The 15,592-nt window shown below is 37.9% G+C and overlaps 1 protein-coding gene across 1 annotated transcript in view; it reads left to right on the top strand.

Moving 5' to 3' along the window:
- LOC134218476 (all trans-polyprenyl-diphosphate synthase PDSS2-like) overlaps positions 1-5,779 on the top strand; it is a 13,608-nt gene extending 7,829 nt beyond the window's left edge. The window contains exons 2-4 of the mRNA XM_062697492.1: positions 2,360-2,686; positions 2,746-3,437; positions 5,645-5,779. Coding sequence (XP_062553476.1) covers positions 2,360-2,686; positions 2,746-3,430 — 1,012 coding nt within the window. The 3' untranslated portion in view covers positions 3,431-3,437; positions 5,645-5,779. The remainder of the gene's footprint in view (positions 1-2,359; positions 2,687-2,745; positions 3,438-5,644) is intronic.
- Positions 5,780-15,592: the final 9,813 nt, after the last annotated feature.

Genomic DNA, 15,592 nt, shown 5'->3' with positions numbered 1-15,592 from the left:
TAATATCTATGTCGTCGGCGAAGCCAAATAGCTGGACGGACTTATTGAGAATTGTACCACTGATCCCTGATCTTCGTATTATCCTTTCCAAAGCGATGTTGAATAGTAGACACGAAAAACCATCACCGGTTTCGAAGGGACTCGAGAATGCCCCTGAAACTGGAACTACGCACATCACCCGATCCATCGTCGCTTTGATCAACCGTGTCAGTTTATCCGGAAATCCGTGTTCGTGCATTAGCTGCCATAGCTAGTCCTGATCGATTGTATCATATGCGGCTTTGAAGTCGATGAATAGATGATGTGTGGGTACGTTGTATTCGCGGCATTTCTGCAGTACTTGGCGAATGACGAACACCTGGTCCGTCCGTGGTGGAGCGTTCGCCCAAAAAACCCGCCTGGTACTGCCCCACGAACTCCCTTGCAATTGGTGCTAGTCGGCGGCATAAAATTTGGGAGAGTACCTTCTAGGGCGGCCTTCAGCAATATGATTGCGCGGTAGTTACTACAATCCAGCTTATCGCCCTTTTTGTAGATGGGACACACGACACCTTCCACCCACTCCTGCGGCAAAACTTCCTCCTCCCAAACCTTGGTAATGACCCAGTGCAGCGCTCTAGCCAGTGCCTCACCACCGTGTTTAAATAGCTCTCCTGGTAGTTGGTCAACCCCAGGGGCTTTGTTGTTCTTCAGCCGGCCAATCTCCTCCTGGATTTCCTGGAGATCCGGAGCCGGTAAAATTATGTCCTGTGCGCGTTCTCCCAGGTCCATCACCACACCGCCATCTTCGCCATTCAGGTGTTCTTTTTTTTGTAAAATATGTTTATTTGTGCATAAGATAAAAATTAATTTACAAAATTATTACTTAAGCGTGTGTAGCATTATTACATTGTGCAATAAAGAAGACATATTGAATAAATATTTTCAAATTTTTCAACTTTTTCCATTTCATTATCCCTAATAGTTTGGAGCGCAGGCATACTGCAACGAGGTAGTGGTCGGATTCAATATTCGCACTGCGGTAAGTGCAGACGTTTGTGATGTCGGAGATGAATTAACCGTCGATTAGAACGTGGTCGATTTGGTTTTCCGTTTCTTGGTTAGGTTATTTCCATGTGGCCATGTGGATATTTTTGCGGACTACCATTCCGCGGGAGGCTGCGAAGTTTATGCATCGTTGGCCGTTGTCATTCTATACGGTGTGCAGACTACATATACGGTCCGATGACCGGTCTATACATTTCTTCCCTTCCTCCCTGTGCGTTCATGTCACCGATGACGATTTTGACGTCCCGCATCGGGTCATCGTCATCGGGTCTCCCTTCGTGGGGGCAGTGCACGTTGATGATGCTAAACGTTGTTGAACGTTGTTGCTATAGTTGAAGAAACGGCTTTCAGTCCTCAGCTTGCACAACCTTGCGTTGATTGGCTGCCACCCAATCACACGATGGCGCATCTTACCCATCACTATGAAGCTGGTTTCCAGCTCGTTGGTGCTGCCACAGCTTTGGTAGAAGGTAGCCGCTCGATGCCCGTTTTACACACTTTCTGTCCTGTCCTCCTCTTTCATGTTGGTACTATGGCACAGGAGTGATATGTTTCCTGTTATTTTTTTGTAAATGTACCGCGATATTTCCATAGTTGAAAGATATTTAACTAAGCAAAAGCTATTAAAAGTACATCTCTGAAGAAAAAAAAACTAATGGAATCACTGATTGAAGCGCAGTGGTAACCAAACTATTATTGATAACATTCTTCTTTTTCCTTATTTATTGGGTCCATCTGGCAATTGAGGTCTTGGTACTGTTACCGATTGTAACTTGTAACCTATGTGTGGCATTTTAATTGTATGTGGGATTTAACGAGGGATAACCTCCGAAAGTTATGAGAATCAAAAGACAAGCACGCTACTGTAGGTTTATGCCGGAATTGGACTCTCTGGAAGGACTTAGCTATTCCAAGTCGTAGAATAGCAGTTCCAACAACGTCATTGTTGGTCCTGTACCAATACCTATCGGTACAGGACCAACAATGACGTATACAACTGCCGTAATCTGAAAAAGTGACGTATGCGCCAAATTACAACACACATGTTTTCCATTTTTTTTTAAAGAGCTCGATGAATACTAGTCGCTGACACCATTTTTGGGAAATGGCGTATACGTCACTTTGCCAGATTACGCAGGATAGGCTGGAGCGACGTTATCTAACCAGTTTTGAACGGTACAGTGCGAAGTGGATTGTAAAAGACAAGTTTGAACAGCCGAGAGGCATTTGGGAGAGGGTTGGTTCACCTCAGATTATGTGAAATTGATAGATAACTGGAATGAACCATTCAACATTGATATTTCAATTTCAGAACGCTAATCCACAACGACAAAAACCAGCAAGCATGGGGACTAATCGTGCTGCTGGTGTCCAAAGCGGCCGGCCATGCGGAGTCCATTCCGGAAATGGAACAGGACAAAAGTGCCGGTGTTCTGCACGCGCAGCGAGCCCTGGCTGAGGTAACGGAGATGATCCGCACTTCACATCTGATCCATCAGGGTATGATGAATTTGCAATCGATGGACAATGCGGGAAACAATCTGAGCGGTGATAGCGAAATGATTTTCGGCAACAAGATGGCTCTGCTTGGTGGGGACTATCTGCTTGCCAATGCATGTCAGCAGATTGCTGCCTTTAGGTAATGTTTGTAATTCGAATTGTTATAAGTTAAAACAAATAAATATGTTTTTTTTTCAGGAATCAAGACCTAAACATGCTTATCTCATCCGCATTCAGAGATTTGGCTGAATCAAACTTCATCGGCGATCGTGATGAGCAAAATAATCCCCTCCCGTCTAAGCCGGCATCAAGCGTGCCTGGAAATCCATCTCCGGACTGCTCCTTAGATGAGCTAGGTTTCGGTGACCTTGAAGATAATACAAAACCAATGAGTATGGAAATGGTTTTCGGAAATCCCGAAAGGGAATGGTCCTTGCGACACGTGCTAGGCGGAGGCAGCTTGCTAGGAAAAAGCTGTCAGGGAACGCTGATGCTGGCGAGGCAACCGGAGGAACTACAAAAGCAAGGGTACTTATTCGGACGGCACCTATCTCTAGCGTGGCAGGCATGCATCGACTTGCAGCCGTTTCTCCATAGCACCTTACCTCATGGTGCGCAATTCAGTCTAGTGTCGGCACCGGTGCTGTTCCACTTGGAGCATGACCCCAGCATATATGCGGAAATCGAAAAAGGACGTACTTCAGTCGACGCAATCGACTATCACCACCTGCACCAGGCCATCTGTACCGGCCCAGGGTTAGAAAGGACGAATCACCTGATGAGAAAACATAGTCGTGCGGCAATGCAAGTGTTGGATCGGTTGTCAGCCTCCGATGCACGAACGGCCCTGCAGAACATCATTCTGGCCATGCAGGAGCTGTAACGTAAAGGTAGGCGATACTATCAAAGATTTTTATTTTGAGGATCGAAACGAAATTCCATGGATTTGGGCTTATTTGATTGACCAGAAGCAGTTCAATTGCACAGTAAATCAAATGATGGGCTAGTCAGACTGATTATTCATTCCCTCAAATATCTTCTAAATTAACAATAATTAAGAAAATTATTTTGAGCTTTTTAGTGGAATGTCTTCACTTGTCATGAGACGAGTTTGTACAATCCCATTGAAATTCCACTGAAGACGGCCTTTCTGTTGAGGTCGATATACGTATCTGTCAAGATACAATTAAGTGGTGGAATTCCAATGGGATTGTACAAACTCGTCTTATGACAAGTGAATAATGGTGTTGTCTTCGCTCAGCAGATTTCTAAAGATGTGTGTATTTATATCTTCGTCCCTACAAAGATAACTGGAATTAGCATTTGTTAAGAGGATGTCTGCTATTGGATTCATTCATTTATTAAGCTTGCTTTCTACATACACATCAGTTCTACCGATCAATTCTTAATACATGTCCAAAAATTTGTTTTCGATTGAACATCAAAATGAGGTTCAGCCCGCAATAACTAATTTTCATTCCTATCCATGGAGCTATCATGTTAACGCTGGTAAACATGTGCTAATTAGAACAAATATTTAAGCTCTTTCAATGGAATGTCTTCAACTGTCTAAGACGAGTTTAGTACTTTCCATTTAATTCCACTACGTTCTGTTATCTATACAGATACGTATTTCGGCCTCAACTGTGAGGCCAGCTTCAGTGTCTCTTACTTGACTCAACTAACTCGACTCGAGGCATTCTAATATGATGCAAATTGAATATGCAAAATTGTTGATACCAATATAGTAGTTTGTGCAACAAGTTGCAAAAAGATGATTTTTTCAGCACGAGTTGTACGTTTATCCAACGAGGCTTGCCGAGTTGGATAAATACTACGAGTGCTGAAAAAATCGAGTTTTGCAACGAGTTGCACACGCTATTTTTTGCGATGACGGAAAATGGACTTTAATTTGATAAATCTGTACCAAAATTGTACAGTCTAATTTACTCCACTTGATCATTATTGCCAAAAAATTATGTTGCTGCTGAGAACAATCAGATTCCATGTTACCGTGCCACATTGCATAGTTCGATAAGCCGTGATGCGATATATGTGCTTGCCTTAGGAAATTTTTGATATCATGTCCACCAAACTATTCATTTTATTACGGGGCGCATAGAATACACTATTTGAGCACTTACTAAAGCTAATTCAGTAAAATATAGTCATGTAACTACTGTTCTGATGTTGGTTTTTCATTATAGCACCCAAATGAGTGTTATAATGAATATTATGCAACCCATTTGAGTTGCATAATGTTCATTAAAGCACCCATTTCGTTGGTATGGAAAAGTAGGCCGTTTTATCACTCAAAGACGAACTGTAAACCAGATATTATGATCAGGAATTGCAAAAAATATATTTAACGTTATAACGGCTACGCGATTGATTTCTATTCTATTATAAAATTATCTATTATCCAACGAGGCTTACCGAGTTGGATAAATACTACGAGTGCTGAAAAAATCGAGTTTTGTAACGAGTTGCACACGCTATTTTTTGCAATGATGAAAAATGGGCTTTCATTCGATAAATCTGTACCAAAATAGTACAGTCTAATTTACTCCACTTGATCATTCTTGCCAATGAATTATATTGCTGCGGAGAACCAATCATTTTCCATGTTACTGTACCATATTGCATAGTTCGATAAGCCATGAAGCGGTAAATGTACTTGACTTGGAAATTTTTGATGTCGTGTTCACCAAACTATTTAATTTATTACGGGGCGCATATAATACACTATTTGATCACTTACCGAGGCTATTTCAGCAAAATGTAGTCATGTAACTACTGTTCTGATGTTGGTTTTTCGTTTTTGCATCAAAATGAGTGTTATAATGAATATTATGAAACCCATTTGAGTTGCATAATGTTCATTAAAGCACCCATTTCGTTGGTATGGAAAAGTAAGCCGTTTTATCACGCAAAGACGAACTGTAAACCAGATATTATGATCAGGAATTGCAAAAAGTTGTTTTCGTCGTCGAAGATTGTAGATATTTTAATTCCGGAATTTCGTTTTGACACCAAAACCTGAATAGCTAATGTAGCGCATATCACTAATGTAACAGTCGTTTTGAAACTTTTTCAGCTTGCAGATGTTTACTCCAATAAAGAGATGTCGCTGCGAGAGTCGAAACGATGTTACGCTATCGTACCACAGTGTAGTTGTGTACGTGAGCGAGTCTAAACGAACGGTAGCGTGTGTAAAAATCTGTTCGTAAAAACGTAAACAAAACCTTGAAATCGTGCGTGATGAATGAATTTGCGAAAGTGTGCGTACGTGAAACGTCAATCGTATCCAGTTATGGTGGTGTGGGGAATGAATGAACAGTGAGCTTACGGTAAAAACACTTACATCACTGACCAGCAGAGCCGTGTGGAAAGATTGGTGGACTCTTCATCTCGGGAGTAGAAATCGTCTGCCGTGCGTTTTGCCGGAATTTTTAAAGGTGTGAATAATTTATGCTCGAAACAAACAAGTTTTTTGTATAATCTGGTGACAACTACGGCGACAGCGAATTGTATTACCGCAGCAACGTGTCGCCGTCATTTGAATGGCAGTGATTTGGGAACTCGGACGTGCCAAAACCGAATCTCCTTACGCGTAGTGAATTAGTGCAGTGCAATTTCCACGATAAAGAAAGTGCCTTGTACACACGAATACGATAACTTCATTCAAAGAAGGCATGAAAGTGAAGATGCAGTTTGAAATGTAAATAGAAACCAGTAACACGAATTGATCGCAATATTATTGGTAGAGCAGCTAGCGTAAGTACTCTAAATTTACTATTTCGTAATTTTAAAAATTTATAATATAATGAGATATTTTTGTGCATATGTAATATTTGCATATTTCTAGCAACGAATAAAAAATCATGTCAGTTGGTTAAGACCAATTACGAGAGTCCTCTGTGCTGCCAACAGTAAATCTTTTCCCTTCAAAGTTCATTTCCTGATACGACTGTTGACATTTGTCCCTGGATTTAATGTTAATATCACATGTACCGGGATTTATTTGTATGTAGGCTACAGATGATATACTTATAATCAAGAAAATAACGTGTCATGGGTTAATGAAAATAAACAATTGTTTTAACAGTTTCAATAACGAAAGTTTGTTTACAGAAAACAAATTAGGTATCAAAAACTAAATTCGGTTTTTGATTTTTTTTTCTGGCAGCAAATAAAGGATTGTTATGACCATGCGAATCTTGTGATTTTTGTACATTTGAGCTTTTGTAGTTTTGTACGGTTTTTTTCTTGATTATTTTTCAAAAAAGATTTCGGATCTAAATATCGATATTTAAGTGTTATCGCCATGGATTAATACTTTTTACTAAGCAGCAGTTTAATAACTGACCACGTCCTTACAATCACGGATGGAAGGTACGGACATTCCTTCCGTTCAACATCTACTAGTGAAGATACAGGGAACCTACCCGAGCAAAGTTTGAAACCAAATTAAAACAATATTTGCTGTCATGATGTCAATTATTTGATTATTTACTCCAGTCAGCGCCGTAGTGGGTGGTTGGCCAGGTTGGCCCCCGCCAAGGGAGCCAGGTCATAGGAGGGCGCCGAAATCCAGAATTGCACTATGAAAAATGATGAAAATGATCTCATCAAGCTTTTTTTACGCGGTTGGATAGCACTTGAAATTTCTTGTGTATTTAATTTCCGAATGGCCCTTTTCCGTCAATAACTGATACAGATATAAGAACGTCGGCTCAGGGAGCAGCATTACCTTGAGTATCATTAATTTTTTTTTTATCATTTATCTGATGGAAAAGAAGTGAAAAATAGAAAGGAACAGGAAATATATATGAAAAGGAGAATGGAATTATTTTCTACACAGCCAGAAATATTATCTAAATTTACGTTTATTTTAATACACTTATTTGGAGCATGAAAATAAACCCAAAAATAAACGAACGCACTGTAATTTTGAATCTAAATCTATTTAAAATTACACGATCGTGTAAAAATAAATAAGATTTAATTGAAATTTAAATAAATATATATTTAAATTTATATGACAGTTGCATTTACATCAAATCACGTTTATTTTTACATAAGATGTCATTTTACATGCCGTTTAATTTTTTTCCTGTTTGGGGAAGAAGCCCTAGGTGAAGAGTAGACCGTAAAAAAACGCGTATAATTTTTGTTCGTGACTAAGAAATCTAAGCCGTTTTCAAATAATAGAAAATTGGAAGTTAGGAGAAGTTTTTTTTTTTAATTTTTCTCTCATTTTATAGAAGCAAACTATTTGAGGTTCAAACGGACCACAAAGATAGCATTCGATCTAATGACATTTTCGATTCTTTCAAACCATACACTTGTATAATGGTGAAAAAACAAGGAAAGCCGTTGAATTTTCGATGATATTTTGAATTTTATTTTATCTTCCGGGTCTATTTAAGCTGGTAAAACTTTAAACGAGGCACTTATCTAAAGACATGCTGAATACGAGAATCTACATCGATAGATTTCGGTAATGATGGTTACTGATCTACTTCAAAGTTTAAATTTATTGATCTACGTGACGCCAATCAATGTCACCAAACTACCGATAGACCCACTCCAGGAATTGATATATTTTGATACAAATAGATCCGGAGTTGGTGTTTTCTTGATACGACCAATCGCTATTCCTACCTTTTACCACTTCTCTCCGAACATGAGCTTCATTGAAGTGCAGTACAAGGGGAATCGATTATCAGGGGTTTAGTTATAGACTCGATTATCCGGAATATTTTTTTCTTCGATTTTTTTTATTTTTATTTTTTTAAATGTCAATATTATACTATACAATATGATCATTTAAACAATATGGGACGTATCTAGGGAGTAGGAGGGGTTGAAAAGGGTTTTGTTTTGTATATGGACATTTGATTATAGGCTAGGCTTGTATATCAATTTTATGAATTCAAACGAATATATTTATATATTATATATATATATATACGAATATATACGAATATCATATTTATATAAAATATGATTATTTGAAGAAACATGAACGCAGCTGGAATGGGAGGGACTGAAGTAGGGGTGTTCCAAATATTTAATCTCAATTCCATGCATCAAATATTTTCTCAAAAACATGTCCACAAACTTCTCGGTTCAAGAACTTTCCAATGGTAGTCCATTTCCTCTCTTTTTCTTTAATGCAATTACTTGATCGTTTGTCAATTAAGCTGTTGCATTTGAAACAAAATCTTCAGATTTTCCATTTATATCAATCCAATGTGGTTCAAAAACTGTTCAGTCACTCATTCGACAGATGGAAACGTAAGCTCGCCACGATGCCACCTTCCCGTAACACGGTAGATCACTTTGACATAGTGTGTTGCTGTGTAAGATCTAGTTAGGGCAATAAGTTGTGGTAATTAAAGATTCATCGTATTTAGTCTCCGCTACCAAAAGCAGTCTCAGAAATAAAACATAAGTAATGTTACCTTGCAGACAGTTGAAAGACTCAATTTCCTCTTGTTTAAGGCTAAACTGTATGCAGCGGAAACAACTTTTCAAGCAATTAGTTGAAAAACCTCGGAAGTTCTTATTACTGAACATATTCTCTTGTTTCAAATGGTCTTGTAGACAGAGCTAAATCCCGGGTTTGTAGCTTTACTGGTGATATTCTAGAAGCAAGACAAGGATGTGGCTAGGACTCCGATGCATGGCCAAAAACAGTATTACTGTTATGTTTTCTCAAGAAATAATTGATTTCCTATTGATAAGGGGCGCGCCTTCAATGGGATTGCTCTCTGTGAAGGGTCTAAATAGCGGGACCTTGTCATGGTGCTCTTTAACCTTTTTGTCTGTGCTCTGGGGTCAATATGACCCCAGGACACTTGAGTGGCTGCCATTTTTTAGTTTTCAACCGATTTTCTTAATTTTGGTAGTTTGGTTAAACTCACCGAGATCTGTCTCCTAGGTGCAAATTCAAATTCAAATTCAAAAATCTTGAAAATATGCGCTACAGTGTACTTTTTTCAAAAAACTTACGTTGTCTGTGCTCGGGGGTCATATTGGCCCTAAATTGAAATTGTTATAACTTTTTTAATACTTGGCCAATTTTAGATTTTTGGGGCTGTTTCGAAAGATAATTTAATCATCTTTCGGGTCGTTACCAAAGATTGACTATAGGTAAGTGGGTACATCGCGGGGAGGGGTTTTCGTAAAAAGGGTACAAAAACAGTGATTTTTCATGCTCATTTTACTTATATCTGAAAATCCTACCCATTTTGAACTGCACCTTTTCAAAAAGGTTATGCAGGAAGGCTTGTGCTTTGATATGAGGCATTGATTAGTTTAAAGCTTGTTCGCTAGGTGGCGGTATATTTGAATTCATTAATTTATACTACTCAAGTAATTCCGATATATGGAATTTTCCTCATTGTAAATATTCTTATCGCACAAATTTGCAATTTGTAACGATGACGTCTTTAATAAAGTTCGTCTGGTGGGAATGGACTGTCATGTGACGGAGTAAATAATTAGGAAATTTACAAATAGGCGGCGCTAGCTTACTTGCAATATTCTTGCATATATGAAATATTGCTTTAGCTTGAGATCCCTCGTACCTACACTCAAGTTGTATTCGGCAACATTGTTCAGGATGTCTAGCACTACAAAACGGTGCTTAATATAATGAGTACGTCTTCCAATTTTTGAATTTGTGCGATAAGAATATTTACACTGAGGAGAATTCTATATATCGGAATATCTTAAGTAGTCCAAAATAATGAATTCAAATATACCACCACCTGGCGGCCGAGTTCTAAACTTATCAACGCCTCATGCCAGAGCGCATGCCTTCCTGCATAACCTTTTTAAAAAAGGTGCAGTTCAAAATGGAAAGGATTTTCGGATATAAGTAAAATAATCATGAAAAATCACTGGTTTTATACCCTTGTTCACTAAAACCCCTCCCCGTGATGTACCCGCCCACCAATAGTCAATCTTTGGTAAGGACCTGAAAGATGATTAAATTATCTTTCGAAACAGCCCCATAAATCAAAAATTGGCCAAACATTAAAAAAGTTATAGCAATTTCAATTTGGGGTCAATTTGACCCCAGAGCACAGACAACGTAAGTTTTTTTGAGCACAGACAGAAGGTTAAAAAAGAAAACAACAACAGTGTCGAAACCGATACTGCATTGCTTCTCAATAGCACTGGAGTAATTCGACATGCACTTAAACACTAAGGATACGGGTAACGCTACAATAGATCTATCGTATCGTATCTAGACGTATCGCAGATTTCTTTCTCAATTGATAATTAACGACGATAGACGAGAAGCATAAGGCTTTTTGATCATAACAAGATATGAAAAAAATGCTAAATAAACGATGTGATAAAACCAGAGCGTTAATGAATAAAGCTTCCAATGAATGATTAAATTTGTTCTGATTAAATCATTCAACTCTATGATTAAATATTATGATTAATGATTTATTCATTTTCATTGATGATTAATGACTAAATTCAAAACAATCATGAATATGATTAGTGATTACTGATTAATTGTAAAAATCTATGATTAACGATTAGTGATTAATGATTGAATCGTATTTTTTGTATGATTATGATTAATGAATAATGATTAAATAACCCATTATTCATTAATCATGATTAAATCTATGATTAATCACTAATGCTCTGGATAAAACGCTTCGTTCTAGTATAACTGCCATTGAGGACATGTGTAAAACAAGTGGAAATTCTCACGATGTTCCTACAATTGGAGGTTTTCTTACAGAATATCCTCCTTAAACTATAATCCATTAATTTCGTAACGCAAAAAACGACCATTTTCAACCCTGGTTATTTTATACTTGCTCAATTTTTTGATTCTCAAGACCATTTTTTGTATTTCTTGGTGTACCTTATAGAACCATAGTATTATATACCGACCGTCTATGGTCGGCGAATTGAAGTGATGTCTGTGTGTTGAAGTGCGCAAAATCTAACCCATTTTTTGCACTTATCCTTATCCGATTTGCTTCCAACTGATTGCATTTAATGGGAAATTCTATTAAGGTTCCCCCGAAAACAAGTGACGCGAAAATCAACGACAGAATTCCGGCGACTAGTATTCGGTGTTGCGGTGAAATCGCTCAGGTCTGGGGGTGCTTTTATATTGTTGCTTATTGAAAGTTTTATGCATCGGACATTGGACTCAAAAGTTTCATTGCTTTCTGTTGAAAATTGACTAGATCAAACTTTGGGTTCTGAAATAATGGGCCAAACTACTATGTTTTGTACAAAAAGCGCGTAAATTGTCCAGTCATTTTTTTTTGACACGTATTCGCCACCAACAAGTTGCATTCAAATGGGAATTCTGTCTTACTGGATCGGACTATGGACTTAAAGTCATGGCAAAGATACTATTTTTCTATTCCACTACTGCAAGTAAAATAAAATATGAGTTTTTCGTTATTTAATTGCAGATTTGATTATTTATTGGTGATTCGATTATTCGGAATTTCTGAAAAATTGAACCCTGGAATTCCTAAGAATATTCCGTGGAAATTCCGTAGAATGGCCAGTAAACATTTCTGAGAATTTCGCGAAAAATCTTCGAATTTCTTTTGTGAATTCCATAAAATTTTCCATCAAAGTTTCGAATAATTTCTTGTAAAAAATTTCAAAGAATTTCTTCAGGAATTCTACCGAAAATTTAAACAGAAATTATACCGAAAATTAAATCAACAATGGAATTTTCGGAGGAATTCCTAGATTAATTCCCAAAGAAATCCTGAAAGAATTCCGGTGGAATCTTGAAGATTTCTGCTGGGAGATCCTCCTGGAGTTTCTCCGAAAATTCTTCCTAGAGTTCCGCCGGGAATTTCACCAGCAGTTCCTCAAAAAGTTCCTGCAGGATTTCCCCCGAAAATTATTCCGGTAGTTCTATCGGCAGATCCTATGGGGGTTCCTCTGAAAATTCTTCCGGGAATTTCTCCAGAATTTCCTCCGGTAATTCATTCAAGCTTTGGAATTCATTTAGGCTTCTTCAGGAATTCATATAAAAATTCCTCCAGAAGCTCCACCGAGAATTTCGTGGGAGCTCCTCAAGGAATTCTCCGGGAGGTCCTCTGATGATGATGATGGTCTAGCTACATACCCCTTGAAGGGTTTCAGGTAGACGAGATTTGTCAAAAATAGGAATTATCCAAGATTTTTTTCCGAGAATTCTTCTGGTAGTTTCACTGGCAGTTCCTCCGGGGGTTCCTTTGAAAATTCTCCCGGAAGTTCTTTCGAGAATTCCTCCGAAAGTTCCTCCGGCAATTCATCCGGGAGTTTATCCGGGAATTTCTCCGGGAGTTCCACCAGTAGCTCTTCCAGGAAATCTTTTAGGCTTTTTTCAGGAAATCATTTAGACCTTCTTCAGAAATTTAGCTGGAAATTCCTCCCATAGTTCTTCCGTTTCTCTGGGAGTTCCTCTAGGAATTTTTCTAGGAGTTCCTCCTGAAATTCCTCCAGGAGTTCTTACGGGAGCTCCTCCGGCAGTTCCTACGGGAATTCCTCCGGGAGATCCACCGGCAGTTTCTATGAGCATTTCTCCGGAAGTTTCACCGGCAATTCCTCCGAATGTTCCTCTGAGAAGGAACTCCTGGATTAATTTTCGGAGGAACTTCCGGTGGAACTTCTGGAGGAATTTCTTAAAGAACTACAGGAAGAATTTCCGGAGGAAATCCTAGAGGAACTCTCGTAAGAACTCCTGGATGAACTCCCAAATGAACTTCCGTAAGAATTCTAGGAGGAACTCCTGGAAGAATTCTCAAAGGACCACCTCACAGTGGTTCCATTCCCGTAGAAGGGCGGTCATAAATATAAATTTCGGAAATTATACGGTAAAATGGTGTACTTTTAGTATTTTTCGGGTTAAACAGCCTATTTTTTAATTATTTGGAAGGCTCAGTCATTATCATACTTTACGGAGCCGTTTAATTTACATTCTTGAGAAAAATGAGTGAGTGGGAAGATGCTTGTATTGTTAAAGTAGTAAACGAAAATAAACCGGATTTATCCACCTAGCGGTGTTAATGCCCTTCTAGTGCATATGAAAAAATAGTATTTTGGCCATAACTTTTAGACCCATTGTGCGATCTTGCCAATTTTTTTTTGAAAACAAAAGGATATGATTCTACGTCGAATGCAGCTTGTACCGAACAAATCGGTAAAGTCTAGATCAACATTTGAAAAGGGCGTAACAGCCAAAACTTACTCCTTCTGATTCTTTGTCCACATATATAGCTAAATATGTAGACGAAGAATCAGAAGGAATAAATATTGGCTGTTACGCCCTTTCCAAATGTTGGTCTAAAAGTAAAAGTGCCTAAAAAATAAGTGAGTTTATTTGCGCACATACGTACACACACATACACACGCACAGACATATATCATCTGGTATCTAATACTATGGGTCTCCAGGCATCCTATAACAGTTCGTTTTTGGAACAAACGTATAGCCTTTACATATACTTAGTATTCTGTGCTTAGTATATGAGAAAGGCAAAAAGGTTTAATATATCAATTTAAAGTTAAATATAATATATTTTCACATAAATTATCTTCCACGATATACTATTTAATAATCTGCACACAGATAGCTCTTGAATGACAGCTAAAAATTTAAATATCTTCTCAGAGATGTCTGAGAATGGAAATCGGGGAGAAACATGCTTTTCAGTCTCACAAAGTTGACCATGATAAAGAAAACATAATACTCGTGTTCATCAATTTTGGTATTTTTTTACCATCGTTTATTTATTTCCAAGCTCAGTCGCAGACTGTGGTAACTGAAATGCCATTTAGGCAGCAGCCAGAAATATGAATACACTTAAAGGATATTCAAAAAGAAATTGAAGCGGTACACGATTAAATTGAGCAGAAAATATTATATCTGGTAACAAACATAATTTTGTTATTTGTTTACCCGCAGCTTTCTCGTGAACGGTTGCAGCTGAAATAGCCTTTAGATGAAAGATAGGAGTGTAAATATTTACTCAGAGGAAGTTTCTGGAGGGGATTTGAAGGGGAAACTTACTTTCTTAGTGGATGAAGAAGATAACAAAATTGAGTAGAAAATTGTGTTTCCGTCGAAGAAACATAGAAAAGTTATTTGTTTACCATTTGCTTGGTCGCAAACGGTCGCAGCTGAAATAGCCTTTAGATGACACATTAGAGTGTTAATATTTACTTAGAGGATGTTTCTGGATGGGATTTGAAGGGGAAACATACGTTCTTGGGGGATGAAGATAACAAAATTTAGAAGAAAATTGTTTTTCCGTCGAAGAAACATAGAAAAGTTTTTTGTTTACTAATTGCTTGGTCGCAAACGGTCGCAGCTGAGATAGCCTTAAGGTGACAGATAAGAGTGTAAATATTTACTTAGAGGATGTTTCTGGAGGGGATTTGAAGGGGAAACATATTTTCGTAAAGGATGAAGATAACAAAATTTATAAGAAAATTGTGTTTCTGTCACGGTGTGTTTGTCCGAAGAGGCTTATTTTCAAAAAAAAAATCCTCTAAAACACTCACTACACGAAAGTATAGGTTTTCCTTTTTGCTTGGTCGCAGATGGTCGCAGCTAAAATAGCCTTTAGACGACAGATAAGAGTATAAATATTTACACACAGAATGTTTCTGGAGGGGATTTGAAGGGGAAACATTCTTTTTTTTAGAGGGTAAAAATAAAAAAAAAATAGAAGAAAATTGTTTTTTTTTTCGTCAAGGAAACATAGAAAAGTTATTTGTTTACCATTTGCTTGGTCGCAGATGATCGCAGCTGAAATAGCCTTTAGATGATAGATAATAGTGTAAATATTTACTCAGGGAATGTTTCTGGAGGGGATCTGAAAGGGAAACATATTTTATTGGTGGATGATAATAATGAAATTTAGAAGAAAATTGTGAATTCGTTCATCAAACACAGTAGAGTTTTTCGTTTACCATTTGCTTGGTTGCGGACGGTCCCAGCTGAAATAGCATGTAGATGACATATTAGAGCGTAAATATTTAT

The sequence above is a fragment of the Armigeres subalbatus genome, chromosome 2, assembly GCF_024139115.2.
Source record: "Armigeres subalbatus isolate Guangzhou_Male chromosome 2, GZ_Asu_2, whole genome shotgun sequence".
NCBI lineage: Eukaryota > Metazoa > Arthropoda > Insecta > Diptera > Culicidae > Armigeres > Armigeres subalbatus.
Note: the sequence above shows the minus strand (reverse complement) of the source record. Positions and strands in the feature narration are given on the sequence as shown.